At 56.1% G+C, this 22218-nt stretch overlaps 2 protein-coding genes across 2 annotated transcripts; both read left to right on the forward strand.

Annotated features, from left to right (window-relative positions):
• The first annotated feature begins 4458 nt into the window (after positions 1-4458).
• On the forward strand, positions 4459-12613 carry LOC125335394 (protein DGCR6). The gene is made up of 5 exons (XM_048322965.1): positions 4459-4649; positions 4718-4878; positions 5532-5632; positions 9703-9843; positions 11887-12613. The coding sequence occupies exons 1-5, from the start codon at positions 4522-4524 to the stop codon at positions 11968-11970; spliced, it is 615 nt and encodes a 204-aa protein (XP_048178922.1). The 5' UTR covers positions 4459-4521; the 3' UTR covers positions 11971-12613.
• Positions 12614-15906: 3293 nt separating this feature from the next.
• SLC7A4 (solute carrier family 7 member 4) lies at positions 15907-22013 on the forward strand. Its single transcript, XM_048323037.1, has 5 exons — positions 15907-15990; positions 17146-18195; positions 18314-18990; positions 19775-19883; positions 20374-22013. Exons 2-5 carry the CDS (start codon positions 17214-17216, stop codon positions 20565-20567), a joined length of 1962 nt encoding a protein of 653 aa, XP_048178994.1. The 5' UTR covers positions 15907-15990; positions 17146-17213; the 3' UTR covers positions 20568-22013.
• The last annotated feature ends 205 nt before the right edge of the window (positions 22014-22218 follow it).

The following is a 22218-nucleotide window of genomic DNA, read 5'->3' on the forward strand; positions in this document are numbered from 1 at the left end:
CGGGCGGCGCCACCGCAGCAAACAGCTCTACGAGCGCTCTGCAAGCTGGGATCAGCTGTGCAGCTGCCATATCTCGGTAGGAGATATTATTAAAGAGCTTAACTCCAACTGTGTCCCAAAAGTCTCTTGTAAAGACGGCTGAACGGTCAGCATTTGGGAAATTAAGTCGGGTCCATTCTAAAAGATTTTTTTAGCTCGTGTTTAGGCAACTGACTTGGACCAGAGCTTATAAGTAAATGCTTAAGTTGCTTATAGAGATCTCTGTCATGGGCAGAGTGGGTTTGTCCCATTTTTTAGACCAGTATGATACTCACTTAGGTGATGTCGCAGGAGCAGCGTCCTTACTCAGATGTCTGTCGTGCGGGGCTGGCCAGGCACTCCACTCAGCACTCAGGACGCCGCTTTTCGGTCCTTTCCCAGAGCTCCGGTTTCAGGCGTCGCTTGGCAACGGCTTTCCGTGCTCAGGACCTCACGGGTGGGTCCGCACTGAGCTGCAGTGCGGGCGGTGCTCAGCACTACTCGCCTGTGCTCGGGGCGTGCGGCAGATTTCCCTCCGCAGAGCTCCGGTCAGTACTGCTTAGCAGCGTGTCCGTGCTCGAGGGGTGATACGGCAGACCTCCTCAAAGAGCTCCAGGGGGCCGCTGCGCAGCAGTGGCGGCCCGTGCTCGAGGACTGCCAGGCAATTCCCTCCAAGAGCTCCAGGTAAACCCTGTGCTCGAAGGCTGCCTCAGCAGAATTACAGAGCTCCAGCTATTACGATGCGCAGCATCGGTATGCCGTGCTCACGACAAGTTCTAGGTGGCTATAACTGGTCTTTTAGTTACCGTCCATGGAGAAAAGTCCTACAGATGGAGAAGGCTGAACCGGGCGTTCATTCACGTTGTGTGCCAGGCTGCAGGTGCTGGGTGTGGGTTCGGCAATCACGTTGGGCGCCAGACTGTAGGTTATGGGTGTGGGCTCGGCAATCACGGTGGGCGCCAGACTGTAGGTTGCGGGGGTTCTGGGGTCCAGTCGGGACGGCCGGACGTAGACGGTGACGGATGGAGACGAGAGATCTCTATAGGCAGGTCTTGGGACACAGCCGGTTTATTGTAAAGGGCGTGGGTATTGGGGCACTGCTCAGAGCTGGTAGACTCAGCTCTGAGCAGGCCCAAGAGAGCAAGAGAGTGAACGGGTGAGAGAGAGAGAGAGAGAGAGTAGGAGCAAGAGTAGAAGTGGAAGAGAGAGAATGAGAATGTGAATGAGTAGAAGAGAGAGAGTGAGAATGAGAATGAGAATGAGTAGAAGAGAGAGAGTGAGAATTGAGAATGTCTGAAGTCCTGGTTACAATACAATAAATCATCTTCTGCACTGAATATTCTAATTGTCACTAACCAATCTAATACAAGATACAAATCCTATAGCATTTACATACAGCCTATAAGAGTTCTTATATTACCATAGAGTGTTACATCTTAACTTCTAAAAACTACTCTTTGGACCCCTTCTGCTGAGCTAGTAGGGTCTGCTCTGACCCTTGGACCTATTTGCAAGCAGAGGGTATTGTTCCATCAAGAGGGGATTACTTCAGTCGGCCATACCATTGTTTTCTAGTTGTTCAGTAACTAAGACCTGGTATTTCAAAAGTGGCTTTCATTTCGATGTTGCCTGTAGTTTTCATATTCCCAAAATCTTTTGTCAGGCAATCATATTTCCAAGGCTTTCCTGTTTCATCTTCCCCAACATCTTCCCCAACAAGGGACTACCCCACCTCAACCAGAACCCACCCCCCAGGAGCCTCCTGCACATCCCAACATATCCTGATGTGCTCCCTGCCTGGACATACAGAGCATGGGACACCCCAGGTCACCGTACTCTCCAGCCCCAGTCCCTATATGTGCCACCCACCCACGTCCCCTACACTCCCAGACCCAGCCTAGGGCTGCAGATTGTCCCCAACAGGTGACCCATATGCAATCCGGCTCACTGAGCTCCTTCCTCCAACCCAAACCCCGTGTCCCTCTGTCCCTATGGCACTCATGCAGGTCCCAGCAGAGCACCCTGTCCCAGCTCTATCCCCACAGTGAGCTCACCCTGCATCCCCACCAGCATCCTGGCCCAGCAAAGATCCCAGTGCAAAGCACAGCCAGGTACCTCATGGAGCACACACCAGCTCAGATTCCTGCCCCAGGACCCCCAAAATCCCAGCTTTGGCATCACCAGCCCTGCAGGCTGCAGAGGCAGCACCCAGAGCTGCCGGGCTAATGAGAAGTGCATGGGACTCACATCTGGTAGCGATTGAGCCGGGAGGAGCACTGGGGAGGGAGGAAGTGCAGATTTCCTGCAGCACAAAGGAAGGGAGAGGAATGTCCGTGGCAGAGCAGAGGCCCTGGCTGCCCCCTCCCTCCACCTTCACAGGCATGCACAGGCACCAGATCGTGCTTGCTCCTTTGCCGGCACTGCTGGAGAGTGCCCCTGGGCATGTGCCCTCCTCTTCCCTGGGCTGAGCCTCTCAGCTGTCCGGCTGCCCCCCTTTCCACCCACAGGCATGCACAGGCACCCCACAGCCACTGTCCACAGCCATGGCCATGCACTGCCAGAGCCTCCTGCATGGCCTCCTCCCTCCAGCCTGCTGCTACGCAGGGTTCCCACAGCAGACACCCCCAGGCTTGAAAGCCCCTTGAAACAGCCTTGGGAAGGGAGCAGAAGCCCAGTGAGCCATGAGAGCAGCGAAGTCAAGGCAGGGGCTACACTGTGCCATGCCCACGAGGCTGTGACACTTGGAAAGGACAAGGCAGGTAGCATTTATGTCCTCACCAGTGCAGGCAGCCATGTCAGGGGAGGCAGCTGGTCTGGTCGTGTTTCAGGTGAAGCCTTGGCAACCATACCTGAGTGTCACTGGTTGCCAACAGAGCTTATCAAAGGTGTGAATGGCAGGTAGGTGTGGGATTTTGGATTGTGCTGCTGGGAGAATTCCCTGGGACAGCAAAACTGTGTGACAGCAGGTGGCACACAGAGGGGGATATTTAGCAAAAGCTGCCATCAAATCTTCATGGAGGAGCATGGCAAAGTGTTGGGGACGCTTTCATCCTGATCCAGGTTATTGCCCCAGCCGGAGCTGGGCAGGACAGCTCATAGCTCTGCATTAAAGGATCCTCTTTTCCCATCACCCAGCAGCTCAGCAGAGGCTGCAGCACTCAACCTCTGGCTGCTCCAGCACAGCAAAACCTCGTGGTGGTTCCTGAGGAAATCATTCCATGGAGGTGTTGCTACCAGGTTGGGGGAAGGACGGGCAGGGGACAGGCTGGACAGATGGACACGACAGGGTAATAAGGTCTAAGCAGCCCAGAGGTAGAGAGATCTGCAGTCAGCCCACTCGAAGCCTCTCCAGCACTTGGGATTTGGGGATCCTTTAATGGAAATTTGAGGCATTAAACTGGCGGGAAAAAGTAATATCTATTCAGGGATGTTTTCAGGATACCCCATTTTGCTGGAGATACTCTGTGTTCTCTCACATGGCCATTTCCTGTCCTCTCAAGCAGCAGCGCAGCTTCTGTAGGCTTTGAAGTCCTATTATATCCAGTATTTTAAAGGTATTTTTAACCCATTTCAATGAATCTTTCCTAATGCAAGACAGGAACCTTTTCCTGTGCTCTGCTGCCATGACTGCACAGCTCATCCTGCTCCAGTTCTCATCACCCACACCCCAGCACCCACGGGAAGCACCCATGACCATCTCAGCACGTAACAATGTGTATTCAGGGGTTGGAAGGGATCTGGGCAGCCGTGCGGCCTCGTCCTTCCTAGGGCACCCACAAACATTGCCCAGCATGACTCTGGCGCAGTGTTCATAGACAATGTTCTCCACTTCACAGGCTGGAGTTACTTCAGACAGTGCAATCCCACCAGTGCCGGTGACGCACCACATTTTTGGCCGTGGTTGAAGTTATCCTGTCACCCACTTTTGACTCATCCACTCCAAAGAGGACAAATTACGTCTGAAATGCTTCTGATAAAGTAATTTGAAACATCTGTAGCTGCTTCCAAGCCGGAGCAGCGGGACACTCCGAGATTCCCGCTCGTGCATCCCATGGGATGGGCTGGAGCGGAACCGCCTGGAAATCTCCGGCCGGGGCTCGGGGGGCCGGGCGTAGGAGTCCCGGGGCAGGCGGGGGCGGTGGCCGGTGCTGCCGCCGCGCTACCGGGAGCGGCAGGGACCGGGGATGTGCGGGAACGGCGAGCGGGAGCGCCGGAACGCGGCGGGGAAACGGGCGGGGTCGGCGAGGGGGCGTGGCAGCGGGGCGGCAAATGGGCTGGGCCACGGGGAGGGGTCTGGGCCGGGATTAGCAGCTCCTGGGGGCGCGGTTGTGAAGGCTGGAGGGGCGAGGCCTGCGCGGTTCGGGGGCGGGGCGGGGCGATGAAGGTGCTCGGGGGCGTGGGGCGGGCCCGCGCATGCGCAAGTTCCGGCAGGAGGGTGAGGCCGCCCGCGGCCCTGCGCAGGCGCAGATCGGAGGAGGACGGTGAGGGAGCGGCGCGGGGGTAATGGCGCGGTCTGGAGGGTTCGAGGTGGCCGAGCAGCAGCACCAGCAGCAGGTGGTGCTGTCCCGGCAGCAGGAGCGGCATTACCGGCTGCTGGCCGAGCTCCAGGCGCTTGTCAAGGCGCTGCCCAGGTGAGTGCAGCCCGAGGGGGGCCACAGGCCGCTGCCGATGCCGGCGCTGACCCGGTGTGTGCCCGCAGCGCCTGCCAACAGCGCCTCTCGTACACGACGTTGTCCGAGCTGGCGCTGGCGCTGCTGGACGGGACCGTGTTCGAGATCGTGCAGGGGCTGCTGGAGATCCAGCACCTCACCGAGAAGAACCTGTACAGCCAGCGGCGGCAGCTGCACAGCGAGCACCGCGGTACCGGAGGCACCGGGGGGGTAGTCCCAGGCCACTGGGGGGACCGGAGAGGGGAGCACTGGGGCGAGGGGCACAAGGGTGGCCGTTCTGGAGCACTGGGGGGACACAGGGAGTGGACAGCTCAGGAGAAATGGGGGTAGTACTGCAGGGAAGTGATGGGGACGCTGCGGGGGGAGATGGGCCTGGGGTATCTCTGTGGTAGGGAGGAGATTCGGGGGGTACTGAGGGTGGGACGTTGTGGGGGCGGTGGGGGGGCACCAGGGAGACAGATTGGGGGGGCAGTGGGGGCTTGGGGGTGGCACTGGGGAACGAGGGGGTGAGTTGTGTGGGGACTGGGGGGGACAGTGAGGGGGTGGGAGGTGACATTGAGGGGGCAGATTGTGAGACAGTGGAGGACACTGGGAGTGACACTAGAGGGCACTGGGGGTCTGCGGTGGGGACACTGGGGGGCTGGGGATGACGCTGAGAGGGGCAGGTTGGGGGGGCTTTGGGGGTGGCACTGGAAAGGCAGCTTTGGGGGGCCCTGGGGGTGGGTTGTGAGGGCACCAGGGAGCTGTGGGAAGGGCACTCGGGGGAGGGAGGGGTGGAACTGATGGCACTGGGAGCACCTGGCAGTAGTGTGCCCTCCTGAGAGCCCCCCGTGCCCATGGCAGGGCTGAAGCAGGAGCTGTTCCACCGGCACAAGGAGGCTCAGCAGTGCTGCAGGCCCCACAACCTCCCACTGCTCCGTGCAGCCCAGCAGCGTGAGATGGAGGTGAGGGGGGCTGGGCTGGAGGTGGAGGTGAGGGGGGGGGGTCGGGTGCAGAGCTGTGTCTCTTCCCAGGGCTCTCACAGCCCCATTGCTGCAGGAGCATTGCAGCATCTCCAAAGGGTTTGGCTATTCCTGCCCTGCAGCCTCGGGAGACACCAGCTGTCCTGGCTGGCCTTGCTAGCACAGACCTAGGTTCCCCACCCCAGTCTAGAGGCCTTCTCCTCCTGCTTTACTTTTTGTCTCCCCAAGGTAGGGGCCCAGGCTCTTGCCACCCCAGGTGTGATCTGTGAATTTTGGAAGCTCAGGAGCCTTCTCCAAAGGCAATGCTGTCCACAGTACTTTAATGATCCATCATTATGGTGGGCTGAAGCCTCTATAGGATAGGAAGCAAGTGATAGAAAACGTGCAGAAGGCACCTGAGATCTGCCATAATATTGTAACAAGTCAAAAGCAGAAAATACTCAAAAGAATCACATTTTACTGAGTAGCACTGATAAGGAGCAAACACCTCGAGTTTCATAATTATAGTAATAGTTTCTGAGAGCATCCCAAGGCATTTTGAGAAGATTCAGTCCCAAAGGACTTTTCTGTCACCTGTTGGTGATAGATAGAGGCAGTTTTATAATGTAAGAAAATGGCAAGTAGCAGATTAATATAATCAGTGGAGTTGAAATGTGGGGGGAAGTTACTTTGGTCCACATTAGGCGAACGAGAACTGTTTTCTGCCTTGGCCCATGACAAGCACCATGTGAGCACAAGCTCACTGTTGGATCCTTTGGTGTTTCCACGTTCCTCATGTCCGTCAAGGTGACTAAAGCCAGGCTGGACCTCTGGTACCTGTCCCTGTTACTTTTGTCTCTGAGTAATTTAGACTTGCAGCAGTAATATCTACTGCCTCTCTTAAATGCTTCCAGTATTTCATTAAATTGCTCAAATATGTCTCACTTCTCTTTGTCTTATATGCTGTGCAACTTCCTCCCACTTCCTCCTACCTGCCCTCTGCCTTTCTTCTGTTTTCCTCTCCCAGGTGTTAATAGAGTCACTTTTTCCCTTCTTTATCCTCTGACAATTCTGCCATAGAGCACTTTGGGAACAGATTGATCATCTCAGTTATATCTGATATGTGTCTAATTGGAGCTGTGCTCTGTGGTTAAAGGTTTCCATGACCACCTCCCTCGAGACAGCTTGGGATTGGGCTCCCAGGACAGGTAATACAAGGTGTAGGTTTTGGATGTTTGGCTTCTCTGTGGAACCCATGGCATTTAGAAAAGCTTAGCCCATCATACAGGGTCCGTGGCCACCAGGGCTGAAGCAAAACCTGTGTTTAAGCCTCAGATCTGTCCAAGATACGGCACTTTTCTCTAACCTGGAATTAGATGCCGACACTAAACAATGTGAGGCACTTAAATTTGGGGGGTTTTTTCAAGCCCAAAGAAAGTCATTCCTCCAGCACAGTAAGTGAAGGAGACAATGGCACACTGAGGTGGGTGGGAGGAAGGAAAATCTGCGGAATGGGGATTTCAATCTGTTGTATCTCCCACAAAGAGCATGAACCCCTGGACTGAAGAAAGTGTGAGGACAGAGCTTGCGTAGGTTCATTCCTCAGCATCCTGTGGTGAAGGAGCAGTCATCCCTCTGCCTTGCCTTCTCTTGTGGCTGGAGTTGAGTTTCTTCCCATTTATTGCCATGAGATCCTGCCCTGAATGTTTTCTCTGAAGCAGCTTTTGTATGGTCACCTTCTAGTGGATCCAAGTTCTGCATCCTCCTTAATTGCAGATGGTTTTGTGAAGGTTTCTCACTGTGACATGCTAATTGTGGGCTCTACATCCAGGAGAGGTTCCAAGAGGTAGCTCCTGCCCCATGTGAGTGATAACTGCTCTTTGTTAGGTCACACGTTTTGCAGAGAGCCGTGGATACCCTTGCTGCAGACAGACCTCAGCCTGTGCCCAGACTGTTCATGGCCAAGAGATCTGTCACACAAATTCTGAATTTTCACCAGGAATTGTGGCAGGGTGGAGGCCTTCATCTCCCCCTAAGGGCTTTTTAACCACCAGCCACTGCTGTAGGGAATCCTGGGGTTTGTGACTTCTGCCTTTCTGTGCAGTGGGGATAGTTTAACCACGTGGATGTTTCCAGCTGAACATGTGCCTGTGTTCTCTGTTACAAAGGGACAGCGTTGCACGAATGAAACATTGAAACTTGTGGCTTTCCAGAGAATCACAGAATAAGCTGAGTTGGAAGAAACCTACAAGCATCATCCAGTCCAACTCCCGGCCCTGCACAGGCACCCCAACAATCAACCCCACCCTGGGCATCCCTGGCAGCGCTGTCCAAACGCTCCTGGAGCTCTGGCAGCCTCGGGGCCGTGCCCATTCCCTGGGGAGCCTGGGCAGTGCCCAGCACCCTGTGGGGAAAGGACCTTTTCCCTGATCTCCAGCCTAACCTTCCCTGACACAACTTTGAGCCATTCCCACGGGTCCTATCACTGGTCACCACAGAGAACAGATCAATGTCTGCCTTTCCTCTTCCCCTTCCAAGGAAGTTGTAATTTCAGTAAGTCTCCCCTCAGTCTCGTTTTCTCCAGCTGAACAGACCAGGTGTCCTCAGCTGTTCCTCATATGGCTTCCCCTCAAAGCCCTTCACCATGTTCATTGCCCTCCTTTGGATGCTCTCTAATGGCTTATTTGTTTCTTATTTCTTGCAGGAGAAGCACAGAATCATGGAATGGTTTGGGTTGGAAGGGACCTTAAAATTCATCCAGTCCCACACCCTGCCATAGGTGGGGACACCTGCCACTATCCCAGGTTGCTCCAGGCCCCATCTAGCCTGGCCTTGGACACTTCCAGGGATGGGACAGCCTCAGCTTCTCTGGACAATCTTTGTCAGTGTGTCACCATCCTCACAGGGAAGAATTCCCTCTTAACATCTAATCTAATCCTGCCCTCTCCATTTGAAGGCATTCCTGCTTGTCCTGTCACTCTATCCCTTGTCCCAGGTCCCTTTCTTGCTCTCTTGGAGCCCCTTTAGGCACTGGAAGGGGCTCTAAGGTCGCACAGGGGCTTCAGCCCTTGGAGCATCTCTGTGGCCTCCTCTGGACTGGCTCCAGCAGCTCCACGTCCTTCCCGTGCTGGGCTGCCAGAGCTGGAGCCAGCTCTGCAGGTGGGGTTGCACCTGAGCAGAGGGGCAGAATCCACCCCCTCACTCTGCTGCCCACCCTAGGAAAATGAGCCTGTCATTGTGTTTTGATGGGATTTGATGATTCCTGGTGTTCCCTGTGGCTTGCAGAGGAAGTCTGCTGCTCAGTGCAGCCTGGTGGGGGTGTATCACCTCTGCACACATGGAGCTCTTTACTTCAGCTGTACTCTGCTTGTGCCCTGCAATCCTGCTCTCTGCTCCCACTCTTGATTTCCAGCGTGCCTTTGGCACCCATAAGTTTGCTGGGCTCCATTTCTTCTCTGGAGGCAGCACAGAGGCTATCTGCTGAAGGTTGAGCAGATGTTGGTGAGGCAGGAGTGGCCATGTCCTCCTGGTTGAGGCTATTCTGGCAAGGTCCTTCTTTCATAATGTTCTCAGTCTGTCAAAAATAGAGCCCCAGCGTTCAGATCTTTTCACAAATAAATAGGATCTGTGTGGGGTTTACAGCTGCAGTTCCATATTAGTGTCCAGGGAGGCATCTTGATGAGCTTCAGTGGCCTGTGTTATTCCTCCAAGGCTTCCTTCAGCCTCACCTGAGAGGGGCATGTAGTTCTTGGGCCAAGCACAGCCATAGCTCAGGTGGTAACTCATCAGAGAAAGTGATTCAGACACTGATCAGTTCTTCATGGTCTTTCTGGCCTCCAAACACTCGGAGAGCAGGCTGTTCCCATGAGTTCCCTGCATTTTCTTGAGTGATAGCTTTGCAGGTGGAGGTGTTAAGACCTGGGGCTGTGCTGGTTGCCCACTGCTATCCTTGGACTCATCAGGAGAGATTCAGAGCCTGGTTGCTCTTGGGTTCCAGTAAAAGTTGTAGAGATGAGAAAAAGCCAGGAAGAAGGCAGATATTTCACTTTCACATTGGCTGTTCTGTTTTCCAGGCCATGGAGCAACAGATCCGAGAGGAACAGCGAATGATGGATGAGAAGATAGTCTTGGAATTGGACCAAAAAGTAATCGACCAGCAGAGCACCCTGGAGAAGGCTGGGGTGTCTGGCTTCTACATCACCACCAACCCTCAGGTTGGTGTTCGGGCACAGCAGGCGAGGTGTTTGGACAAGAGCTTGGAGTGACAGGACAAGGGAATGGCTTCCCACTGCCAAAAGGCAGGGATAGATGGGATACCGGGATATTGGGAGGGAATTGTTCCCTGGGAGGGTGCTGAGGCCCTGGCACAGGGTGCCCAGAGAAGCTGTGGCTGCCCCTGGATCCCTGGCAGTGTCCAAGGCCAGGCTGGACGGGGCTTGGAGCAGCCTGGGATGGTGGAAGGTGTCCCTGCCCATGGCAGGGGTGGGAATGGATGACCTTTAAAAATCCCTTCCAACCCAAACCATTCCATGATTGTTTGACAGTACTCTTGGGTTAGTATCTTTAATTTTTTAAAAAATATCACTGTAGATAAATTGGGGATGGCTGTGTCAGACAGAACAATCCATCCTTTGCCTCCCAGCTGGTGGGTGGTGTCCACTGGACAGACCTTGTACTCAGTTCATAACCCAGGTACCACTTGGCAGCATTCCCAACTTCCTGCAGTATTTTTTTCCATTGTGGAGAGAAGAAACACTGTGCCAAGAGCCTGCAGTCTTGTGACTCTCAAATGGATCTGAAAAGCACTAAAATAATTAATTTATTGCTTTTGTATTCAGCTTAGCTGTAAAAACTGCCTTCAAGACTGTTTATTAGGCACCTTGTTCATTCTTGCATGTGACTTGCTGGAGCTGATGATCTCAGGTTGTGATTAAAGAATTGTTCCTAGTTTCCCCAGTGCATTTGCTCTCAAAACATCTGAGGAGTCACCTGGGTTTGTCCACGTTGTCCTTATGCCACTGCAGGAACGAAAAAACTGAAAATTCCCAAGTCCTGTTCTAAAGCCATACAAGTCTGCAGGGAACACAGAGACAGGCTGTTCTTAACTCTGTTTTTTCAGCTGATTAAATGTCACTTTGATAAAGACCTACTGCTGAGAAAAGGCGGCTTAAATGAAGCTTAACAGGCATTTTCTAACACCCACCCACACGACTCCCAGTTGTGGAGCCTTGAACAAGCCTCTCATTTTTTCAGTGCTGCTATTCCGGCTGTATAATGCAGGAAGCCCCTTCTCTCCCTCCTGCCCTGCCCTTTATGTTGTTTTTGTAAGTAATAACCCTTACCAGGGTTCCTGTTTGCTGGGTTTGTGTATGTTTGCCTTCAGGACAAGTGCCAAGCCTGACCCGGATCTTGGCTTGTGCCTGTGAGTGCCACCAAGAAATCCCTGCTGGAATCTGTTCATGCAGTTCCTATCAGCTGATGTGTTTCCCCCCAGTCTGTATGAAATGCTTCCTTGTGCAGGGGATATATTTTTACAGAAACAGATTTTTATTTCCATAGCTCCGTGTCTGCAGGGCTGAGTCACAGACCTACACTTGCGAATTAGTGGCTCCACCATGTTGTCTCTGAGCTAAACATAACTAAAGAACGAGCAGATGGCAAAGGAACCATGAGCTGATGTTGGTGTCTCCATTTGGTTGTGGTCCTGGAAAAGGGAGTTTTCCAGGAATGAGGAATGAAATGCCTGCAGGGAATTTGATGCACCAGCACAGCCATGTGTTGCACCTGCCTTGGATCCCACTTAGAGGGTTCCCAAAGCAATCCCTCCTCTTCTGGCCCTTCTGTGCTGGGAAGGGGTCGGGGAGTTGGAGATGCTGTGGAGGATGTGGGGAGGGGCCTGGAGAACCTCCTCTGGGGCTGCTGCCCCTCCTCAGCCTGCAGAACTGGCCAGCCCTCATAGCCCCTACCACGTTTATCATGGTCAAGAAAGACCGTCTCTGGATCCTTAAGGAATCCTCAAGCACTGGGATTCCTAAGACAGCCACAGTTTGCAGCAGGTCTGCTAAGATACTACTGCTCTGTGTTTTAGAGAAACACTTAAACACAATGAAGCCTTTGGTTTTTAGTTGCCTGGTTGATTTTTTTTTTTTTTTAATTCCCTAAGAGCAAGTAGCTCTTGAGGAGGTGGTACAGGCCAGTCGTTCCTGCAGCAGGGAATGGGATCATCTCCTTGCACAAACGTCTCTCTCCCTTTACAGGAGCTGACTTTACAGATGAATTTGCTGGAGCTGATTCGGAAGCTGCAGCAGAAGGAAGCTGAGGCTGAGAAGACTTCTTCCTGAAAGAGCAAATCTGCTGTTCATTTCCCAGAGTTTTTCCTCAGACTTTCCTCTAAACAACAGACTGTCCATGCATTTGCTTTTTATTGTGTCAGGAAGAAGCTACAAGAGTAGAAGAAATTGCTGAGGCACTTCGATTAGAGCTGGGGCAGGCAGAGCTCAGTGCAGCCAGGGGGTGCTTGGGAGCCTGGGGATGGCTCTCTGGCTCGGCTGGGAGCTGATGGAGCATGGTCACCTGCCAGGAATGTCCTGCAGCTGTGCTGAAGCCATCACTGAGCCAAGGCTGGGCTGAGTACTGAGGCAGCACACTGAGCTCTGCTGTGTGAGGGTGACCTTGTGTTTAGATTACATAACTGGGGGGGGGGGGGCGGAAATTCCAAGGATATTTCTGTGTGTTGTTGAGGCAGAAACAACCTCTTAGGCAGACCCTTCCCAGAGTCTCCTCCAGGCTGGTACCAGCATTAGCTATATTAGTTTATCTGTATGCTGGCCAGCATTGTCTGTATTAAAGGAGGATTTCAGAGCTCAGCCCAGAGTTACTGGACTGGTGTTTTCAGTGTTCCCACTGACTCAGAAAGCAGAGCTTTTGTTTTGTTCTTTTAAACCAGTTTCCAAATTAAGAGAAATAAAACACTCTGCTCTCCTTTCTGAGGCTGCAGCTTTCTGAATGCCAGTGGTTGTGTTTGTCCTGTCCTCAGTTGCTGAGTGTGGGGCTTATGGTGCATTAGATGGAAGCTGGGGAGGAACCTGGAGTGTTTCTGAGACCTTTCCGGGTGTTGGAAGAACTTGTGGGTGGCCTTATGGTGCAGAGAGCTGGTCCTGGAGGAGACAAACAAGATCAGAGCTGCAAGGACCAATGAGGTTTTTGGAAATTCAGGGCTGAGGCCTCCTCCCATTTCCATCGTGTGTGGGTGTTCCCTCCCCATGAGGGTGATGCTGTTGAGGTTCAGCAGCTGGAGACAAGACCTACTGCTTGTGTGGGGTCTTCACCTCCTGGATGAAAATCCCTGTCTGGAAGGCAGGCTGGTGTGGGACCTGCACCACTGCAGCGTCCCCACAGACCTCCTGGAACTGTGTTGCCCCTGGACCCTCACGTGGGAGGTCTGTGCTACACTGCTGAGAAATGGTGATGGGCAACGTGGGCAACATTCCCCTCTGGAGACACCTTCATTCTCCTGGGAGGACACAGGGTAGTCACTGGTGCAGACCGGGTGAAGTCAGCATCTGTGTTCGGGTTTGTGACCAGAGCTATTGGCAAGGAAATTGCTGCCTGAGGTGAGGATGAGGAAGGCAGGGGTGAACAATGGGTTCTGTGGCAGGAAAGGATGCCCAGATGCTGGGGGCCACACTGCCTCCTAGAAGCTCCCCTTTCCTCTGCACAAGAGCTCTGGAATGGCTGGAGCAGCAGCAGAGTGAGGGTGTGGCTGGAGGAACTGGGATTGAGGTTACTGCTGGTGGGTTCAGCCTCACTGCGCTGCCCTGTGGGGCAAGGAATGGAGCCCACCTTGGTCCAGAGCCCTGCGTGATCCAGAATTGCTGCTGTGTCTCCAAGGAGAGCTGGTGCCAGGAATCATGGGAGCTGTTCTGGCACTGCCATGACAACAGCAGCTCTTGGGCTTCCTGCTTCCACCATCTGTTTGTAGTTGGCTCTGCCAGGCAGCTGATCAGATCCAAGCTGAAGTTTTCCATGCCTGTTGTCTTTTTTGGGTTTCAGAAAGGCCAAGGTGGAGAGCTGCAGGGGGTCAGATGGGGATAGCTGGTGGGAAAGGTTACCCTAAGGGAGCAAAGCCCCTGGGATGGCTTGTGATCAGGTCAGCAGGATTTCACCAGAGGAACACTTGCTCAGCCCCCTGAAACTGGACAGTACAACGTGGAGGATACTGCTATTTTTTCCAAGCAAGTGTCATTGTGTCACCAGAGGGTGACACCATCCCACAGGGTTGCCCCTGCCACTGCAGCTGTGGTACTGGCGGTAACACGGGGCAGACCTGGTGAGAGCGACCCAAAGGGGCTAGAAATTCTGCTGGGCTTTGGCTGTCTCAGCTCCTTGGTTCAGTGTCCTGTGCCGCCCCCAAACTCTGAACCAGTGTCCCAGGAACATGTGTTTGGCTTCAGCCATCCACAGAGCTGGACTGAAAAGAGCTGGACTGCCCAGAGCTCCATATGTGCCAGAAGTGACATGGAGAGGGGATGCAACCCAAGGATCAAGTTCCCTGTTCAGGTGCAAGGTGACTGACGTGAGAGCTGTGGCTCCATGCCAGCCCCATGTTCACCCAGGAGCTGGTGAAAGGTGAGTGATGGGTGGCAGGAAGGGACAAGTCCTGTTTTCTCCTTCCTTTTCCTATATTTTGGGCTGTTGAGGAGGAGAGCGAGGTCCCCTCCACATAAGGAGGTCGATTCAGTGTGGGTAAAGGTGAATGTGTTCAGGTGGGGGTCCTCAAGTGTTGCACAGTGGGCTCTGAGTTGTGGGTGCAACTTGAGGGTGACGTTTGGGGTAATGACTGGTGGGTCCATGAAAACGTCAGCTTAAGTGCTCGATGCCATCAGAAAATTAGATGAATCATGAGAAGGGGATCAGAGAAGAAAATGAAAAACATGTTGCTGCCATGAAGCATATAAATGCAAATCCCTTCACCCTGACAAAGGCACGGTAGGGATGGAACAAGCTCTGCAAAGGCCCCAGGGACACCAGGGATCTGGAACATCTTCCAGCTGAGCTGAACTCCTTTATCTTTGACAAAGGGCACAACAGGGGGCAGGGTGGAGATAAAACTATGAGTGGCATGGAGGGAGACTCCACTCTCACAGGAGCAGGAGCATTGTAGGGCACCTGTAACAGGCAGGTTTGGGTGGGACAGGTGACTGCTTGGGAAACTCCTGCCCCAGGGGGCAGGAGAGGCAGAAGGTTTGTGTTGGTTCAAGAGGAGGTGAAGCACTTCTGGAAAAGAAAGACCTTTTGACTTAGGGATGGCCAGAGGTCCATCTGCTTCACTGCCCTGCAGAGCCAGGTGGAAGCACCATAGGCTTTTACTCAGGTTTTGTGCTCTTGCCCAGGCCCTAGCCAGGCAGGAGGACTGTGAGCTGGAGGGGCCTGTTTAGGAGCTCCCCCTCCAGCAGCTTTCCCCACACCTCAGTTTCTCCATGACAACACCTGAGCACAGAGATGCCTGTCCTTCAGGCAGCAGCTCCAGAGCAGAGTGAGTAGAAGCAGAGGAGCAGGGTCTCAGCCCTTTGCTCCATCCAGAACTGCATCCAGTGGATGAGATTTGGGATAACTGTTCCTTCATAGAATCACAGAGTAGTTTGGGTTAGAAGGGCCTTGGATTAGAAGCTCATGAGCAGGAACACCTTCCACTGTCCCAGGTTGCTCCAAACCCCAATGTCCAGCCTGGCCTTGGACACTGCCAGGGATCCAGGGGCAGCCACAGCTGCTCTGGGCACCCTGTGCCAGGGCCTCCCCACCCTCACAGGGAACAATTCCTTCCCAATATCCCATTCAGCCCTGCCCTCTGGCACTGGGAAGCCATTCCCTGTGTCCTGTCCCTCCATGCCTTGTCCCAAGTCCCTCTCCCTTCTCTTGGAACCCCTTTAGGCATGGGAAGGGGCTCTGAGCTCTCCCTGGAGCCTTCTCCTCTCCAGGTGAACACCCCCAGCTCTCCCAGGCTGGCTCTAGGGCAGCCCAGGGCTCCAGCCTTTGGAACATCTCCATGACCACCCTGTATCTCGTTTCCGTGCGGCTCCAGCTTCGCACACACTCCCGGGGGGATGCCCACTCTGGGGCCGTGGGTATCCCCCACGTGTCTGCTCCTCCCTGGGGCTAGGGGTGCAGCCCGGGTACCCCCCAACCTCTGCTCCCCGTCCCGGGTAGACACCCCTGGGGATGGGGCCCGGCCCCCGCCCGGCCCCCGCCCGGCCCCCGCCCTTCCGCCGAGCCCGAGGAGGCGGAGCCGGGCGGCGGCGGCGCAGAGCAGAGCGGAGCAGGTGAGGCCCGGGCCGGTGCGGGGCCCTCGGCCACCCTCGCAGGTGAGCGACAACCCCTGGGACCGGGAGCCGGCCTGAGACCGGCACTGTGGGGAGCGTCCCGGGGGAGCGCGGCCGGGATCGGGGCCGGGGCTCGGCGCCGCCCGGAACCGGCATCGTGGCGGGGCTGAGCAGGAGCGAAGCTATCACCTCTCCCCGCCCAGGATGAATCCGAAATCCCCACACACCCTCCTCGGTCCGGAGGTCCCCACCCTTGGCCATCCCCCGAACTCCGGGAATGCTCCGTGTCCAGTGGGCACCGAGCTCCGCATACTCCTAGCTGCGCCTGTTGCGTGTGTTAGGATTGGGGATCCCAGTACTGCCAACGCCTCCAGTCGCGGGGACCCGGGTGTGCTGGGATGGGGCTCTCAGCCAGCACGGATTGTGCCCCTTGTCGTCATGGGCCATCATTGGCCCTGTCATTCCATCATCTCCCAGTGGCCTTTCCAGGACCTTTTGGCCTCTGAGAGGTGGACCCTGGAGTGGGGCTGCACCAGCCCTCCAAGCAGGACACGTTGTTTATGTAGGTGTGGGGTTTCTGGCACAGGAAAGAGGGCAGCTGCGAGGGGAGAGTGTCCCCAAATTCACCAATCACCCCATGGAGCAGCTGGGAAGCGGCACCTGAAGGTCCCCAGCGCTGTGTCCTCCCACTGTCACGGTGGCAGCTGCCACCGTGGCTGGTCCCTGGCATTGGCTGTTTCTTGGTCTGGCTGGGGACTCCCGTGTCCTCGCAGGAGCTGCTTCTGCTGCAGCCTCTGCATCATGCCTGAGCTTTCCCTGGGGAAGCAGCAGGATCCTGGGAGCAGGGAGATGCTGCATGCCCCCGTGGTGGAGTCCCAGCACAGCAGGGTAAAGTTCAGGTAGATGTTGGATAAGGTGGAGAGGAAGCAGCAAGGAAACGTTCATCAGGGCCAGAGCAGATTGGTTTGGGCTTTAACAGGGAGATGCTGCCCTGGGAGCGCTGTGGTTTACCTGGCACACAGGCACATGTCCCTGTCCTGTGCCACCCCTGGAGGAGGACACGCTCTGTGCTGAGCTCCATGCTGGCTGAGGAGCCAAGGACACCTGGAATGTGTCCTGGTGGTTTTTCCACCCTGTTGCCAGCACCTGATACCTCACTGCAAAGGGAATGCTCACCCCTTCCTGCCCCTCTACCAGGTCTCCAGGCAGGGTCTTGCTGCCGAGGACCCTTCACTCTGCTGAGGGCAGGGCCCACTGCCTCCAGGATGGCAAAATGGCTGCCCCGCTCCACCGACCTGACCCGCTTCTGCCAGAAACTCAACCGGGTGAAGACCCTGGAGGATGACATGATGGAGACATCCTTCAACAGATGCCTTTCCACCATTGACTTAACGCTGCTGGGCATTGGGGGCATGGTGGGCTCTGGGCTGTACGTCCTCACAGGCACTGTGGCCAAGGAGATCGCTGGCCCTGCCGTCATCATTTCCTTCATTATCGCCGGCTTTGCCTCTCTCCTGGCTGCTCTCTGCTACGCTGAGTTTGGAGCCCGCGTGCCCAAGACAGGCTCTGCCTACATGTTCACCTACGTGTCCGTGGGTGAAATCTGGGCTTTCCTCATTGGCTGGAACGTGCTGCTGGAGTACATGATTGGGGGGGCCGCAGTGGCCAGGGCCTGGAGTGGCTATCTGGACTCCATCTTTAACCACAAGATCAAGAACTTCACCGAGACCCATGTGGGTGCCTGGCAGGTGCCGTTCCTGGCCCGCTATCCAGACTTCCTGGCGGCCGCCATCCTGCTGGTAGCCACCGCCTTCATCTCCTTTGGGGCCAAAGTGTCCTCCTGGCTCAACCACGTCTTCTCGGCCGTCAGCATGGGTGTTATCCTCTTCATCCTCATTATGGGCTTTGTCCTCGCACAGCCCAAGAACTGGAGCACCCAGGAGGGTGGCTTTGCCCCATATGGGCTGTCGGGCATCATGGCTGGCACAGCCACCTGTTTCTATGCCTTTGTGGGCTTTGATGTCATCGCAGCCTCCAGTGAGGAGGCCAGGAACCCGCAGAGGGCTGTCCCCAGGGCCATTGCTTTCTCCTTGGGGCTGGCCACCGGCGCCTACATCCTGGTGTCAGTTGTGCTGACGCTGATGGTGCCCTGGCACACACTGGACCCTGACTCTGCCCTGGCTGATGCGTTCTACAGGAGGGGCTACGCCTGGGCAGGGTTTCTGGTGGCTGCTGGCTCCATTTGTGGTGAGTACAGGCAGCAGTGGGAGGGAGCTGCCTACCCCCCCCTGCCTTGGGGGCTGGGAACAGCCCCCAGTTTGGGTTTGGGTCTGATGGGGTCTCCCTTCTTCTGCCCGTCCCTCAGCAATGAACACAGTTCTGTTGAGCAACCTCTTCTCCCTGCCACGCATCGTCTACGCCATGGCCGAGGATGGTCTCTTCTTCCAGGTCTTCTCCCGAGTGCACCCCCGCACGCAGGTGCCCGTCATCGGCATCGTGGTCTTCGGGCTGCTCATGGCCCTGCTGGCCCTCGTCTTTGACCTTGAGGCCCTGGTGCAGTTCCTGTCCATTGGCACACTGCTGGCCTACACCTTCGTGGCTGCGAGCATCATCGTCCTGCGCTTCCAGCAGCAGAAGGGGGATGTTGCCATGCCGGTGGCCGGCGGCCGGCCCAACCCCGAGCCCCATGAGGGCCCGTCCTGCAGCGAGCTGAAGGAGTACGAGTCCTTCTCTGACAAGCTGCAGCTGGTGGACAGGGACAAGAGCAAAGAGCAGCGGGAGCCAGGGCAGCTGAAGGCAGCATTTGAGCCCTACTTGGAGTTCCTCAGCGACTTTTACCCGGGTGAGGTGGTCACGGTGGCCGTGGTGACCCTGATGGTGTCTGCCATCTGCCTCTGCTCCATCTTGGTGTTTGGCAACACCCACCTCCACCTGCCCACCTGGAGCTACTCCCTGCTACTGGTCCTCTTCAGTCTGGGCTTCCTGCTCAGCCTCCTCCTCATCTGGGCCCACGAGCAACAGCACAGCACCCAGACCTTCCAGGTATGCCCAAGGCCCAGGCAGGGAATCCACTGCAGGGGTGAGGGGAGGTGGGAGCAGCTCTGATGGACCTGCAGGGCTCCCAGGCACAGCACTTCGTTGAAAGCACCACAACTGCTGAAAGAGGAGGAGGGAGGAAAGGAGGTAGAGGGTGTTTGAGGACACTGCGTGTGGGGAATGTTGGTGCCTCTGCCTGTTGCTCTGTGTGGCCACTGGTCCCCAGCAGGGGACATCCCCAGCAGTTCTGTGTCCATCCCATGGGATAGGGGAGATGGCTTCTGTCCACCTTGGGCTCCCTTCTCTGCATCCCCACAACTCCTCTGCTCCTCTCCTGCCCCAGCTCCTTACTTTGGCTGCCCTTCAGCTATGTGATGGAGCTCATTTTCAGCCTCCAAACCACTTCCATGCCTCCTGTGCTCCCCCTCTCCTGTTTTCAGCCCACCTGGGCCTTGATGTGGTCAGTGCAGCTTCATAACACCAGTGGTGACACCACTTCCCTGCCATGCCCCTGCCCTGGCTCCTCCAGCAAGGACCACGTTGGCTCAGGATCCCGCCAGGAGCTTGTTTGGTCCTCATGATGATGCCTGTGCCCACCCCGCCAGCCTGGCTCCCAGCTACTGACTCCATTGTTCCTTTTCCTTAAAAAAAAGTGCCATTTTTAGAAATCTCAAGGTGACAGTCCCTTTGTCCCACACATTTGCCAGTGCTGCCTTTTGTCCCTATGATTTTAAAGATGGGGAATGTGGTCCTGCAGGTCTCACCCCCGCGAGCTCCTTTTCTCCTGTAGATCCCCCTGGTACCCCTATCCCCAGCGCTGAGCATCATCCTCAACATCTACCTGATGCTGAAGCTCAGTTACATGACGTGGCTCCGCTTCGCCATCTGGCTCCTCTTAGGTGAGTGCTCCCATGGCTGCTCCGTGGAGGGGGAACAGGGCTTGTCTTGGCACCCTCCAGCTGCTTTGGCAGCTCCTCTTCTCCACTTACGGGTCTATAAGGTGTATCCTGCCCCTTTCTGCCTCCAGTTCCCCTTGGGAGATGCAAGCCGAGGTCTCCCAGCATCTCCTGAGCCTCTCTGTGTCCCGGAGTGTTTCAGCTTGTCCCTATTGAAGTTCAGATCCTCCTTCAAGCCCTGGGCCAGAATCACCCCCTTCTCCTCAGGAAGTCCTTCCCTTTCCCAGGGACTGAGGGTGCTTCCCTTGCTCTTAACATGCTGCAGGACCCTCTTCCTCCTGCAAGCAGCTCAGTTAAGCCCCCATGGTGCTCTGGCTTGTTGCTCCGCCAAGTTGCCAGCCACATCCGTGCCACATTCCGCTGTGATGCCAGCCATGATGGTGCCAGCAGCCAGGCTGTGCTGGAGCCTCTTCTGTCCCTGTCCCCACTGCAGGCCTGATCGTCTACTTCGGCTACGGCATCTGGCACAGCAAGGAGAACCTGCGGGAGCTGCAGCCCCAGCGTATCAGCACCCGCTATGTGGTGTTCCCAGGCAGCAGCCTGGAGGAGAGGGTGCAGGCAGTGCAGCCCAGCTCCCAGCCTGCCACTGAGCTGCCAGACACCGACATCGATGACTGCAAGAGATGACACCTCTGGGAATGGGGGCACCTGGAGATGGGAGCATCGGAATCCCCTTCCGCAGTGAGGCCAGAGACCCACCCCCCTCCTCCTGGTCCCTCCGACAGCAGAGCCACTGGGGCTGCCCTGGGTGCGGGGCTCCATCTGGAGAGGATGAGGATGCTCACCCTTCCCCACGCGCTTCTGACAGAATGTGGAGGGGCTGGCTGCCTCCCTCCCCATCCCCTGCGCTCGGGAGCTGGGTCTCAGCCCAGTGCCTGCCCTGCTCATGAGGAGCCATGTCCTCATCACCTCTCCCAGAGCACACCCTGGCACTGTCCAGCACATCTCTTGTCTGCCAGCACATCCATGGGGGATGCAGAGGTTCCCCAGGGACTGGGACAGGCAGCCCAGTGCTGTGCATCCTGACTCATCCCGACTGCAGCCCCCCTGCCTCCTGCAGCGTCCCCTTCGGAAGGAGGCAGGGGCTAATCATGCATCCCCACAGGCACCCCTGCCATCCCTATCCCCAGGGCTGCTCTCCTCAAAGGCTGGGGCTGAGGGGGCTGAGGGGCAGCTGGACACGTGACATGGAGAAGGAATATGGCCAGAGTGGGTGGCTGGGCAGGTACCCCAAGAAAGCCAGTGGAGGCTGGCACGGCAGCAGCCCAGCTGCATCTTCCCAGCTGCTGGAATTGGCTGTCTGAGGGTGGGCTGGGGGCCATGCCTACCGGAAGATAATGCTATGGCCAGGCTCCTGCCCCAGCCCTGAGTGGGGTATGGGTGCTCAGGACCCCAGGTATGTTGCCTTGTCCCTGGAGGTCCCCAGTGGCATCCCTGGGCTGGTCTGCCTGGAGCCAGCTCCCCACTTCTCCTGCACCCCAGCAGCACCACCTGCCCCACCACGGGGAGCTCAGCCCTGCGTGATGCCCCTTCCAGGCTGTCTGGGGCTTGGGACAGGCTCAGCAGGTGCTTTTCAGTATTGCCCCCTCCTCAGCAATCATCCCCGTGCTCTGGGGTCACCCCAGCTGCAAGGGTGTCATGGGGGGCTCCCCAGCAGCACTGCTGCAGCCACCCCTGGATGTTTTGCCCATAGGCAGCCTAAAGTGGAATGGAAGAGGTTTTCAGCATGTTTTGGAAGTCAGTCGAGCGTGAGGTTGCCTACCTGACAGGCCTTGCAGCATGGACACCCTGCTCCATCTCATCCTTTGCATGCTGCAAGGAGCTGGGGACTGTGGGCAAGCTGTTCCATTACTTCTCGCTGGCCAGTCCCTGGGGGGCCCTGGAGAGGCTGTTGGGACCCGCAGTAGGATACGCTGGCTCCGGTGAACCCCTCTGTCTGCCAGCACTGCTTCGTGTCCTGCCTCGTCCCAGCACTGCTGCCACCGGAGCTGTGGCCCCGCTTGGCACCTCTGTGTCGTGGCTTGTGAGCAACAGGCTGATTTGGTCATCCTCATAAACACTGTTTCTGCAATGGCTCTGGCTCGTTGTGATCTCTGTGTCCCCAAGACTCAAGGTGGGAAGCTGCTCCCCAGTCGATGCTCAGGAAAGCACCCCCAGAAAGTGGGGAAAGGGAGGGTCATGCTGCCCACTGCCACCCTGCTGCTACCGGGGTTCCAGTCACAAGGACAAGCTCCAGCCAGATCCACAGAAACCAGGACCCCACAGGGCTGGGGTAGGC

Source organism: Corvus hawaiiensis, chromosome 18 (assembly GCF_020740725.1).
Source record: "Corvus hawaiiensis isolate bCorHaw1 chromosome 18, bCorHaw1.pri.cur, whole genome shotgun sequence".
NCBI lineage: Eukaryota > Metazoa > Chordata > Aves > Passeriformes > Corvidae > Corvus > Corvus hawaiiensis.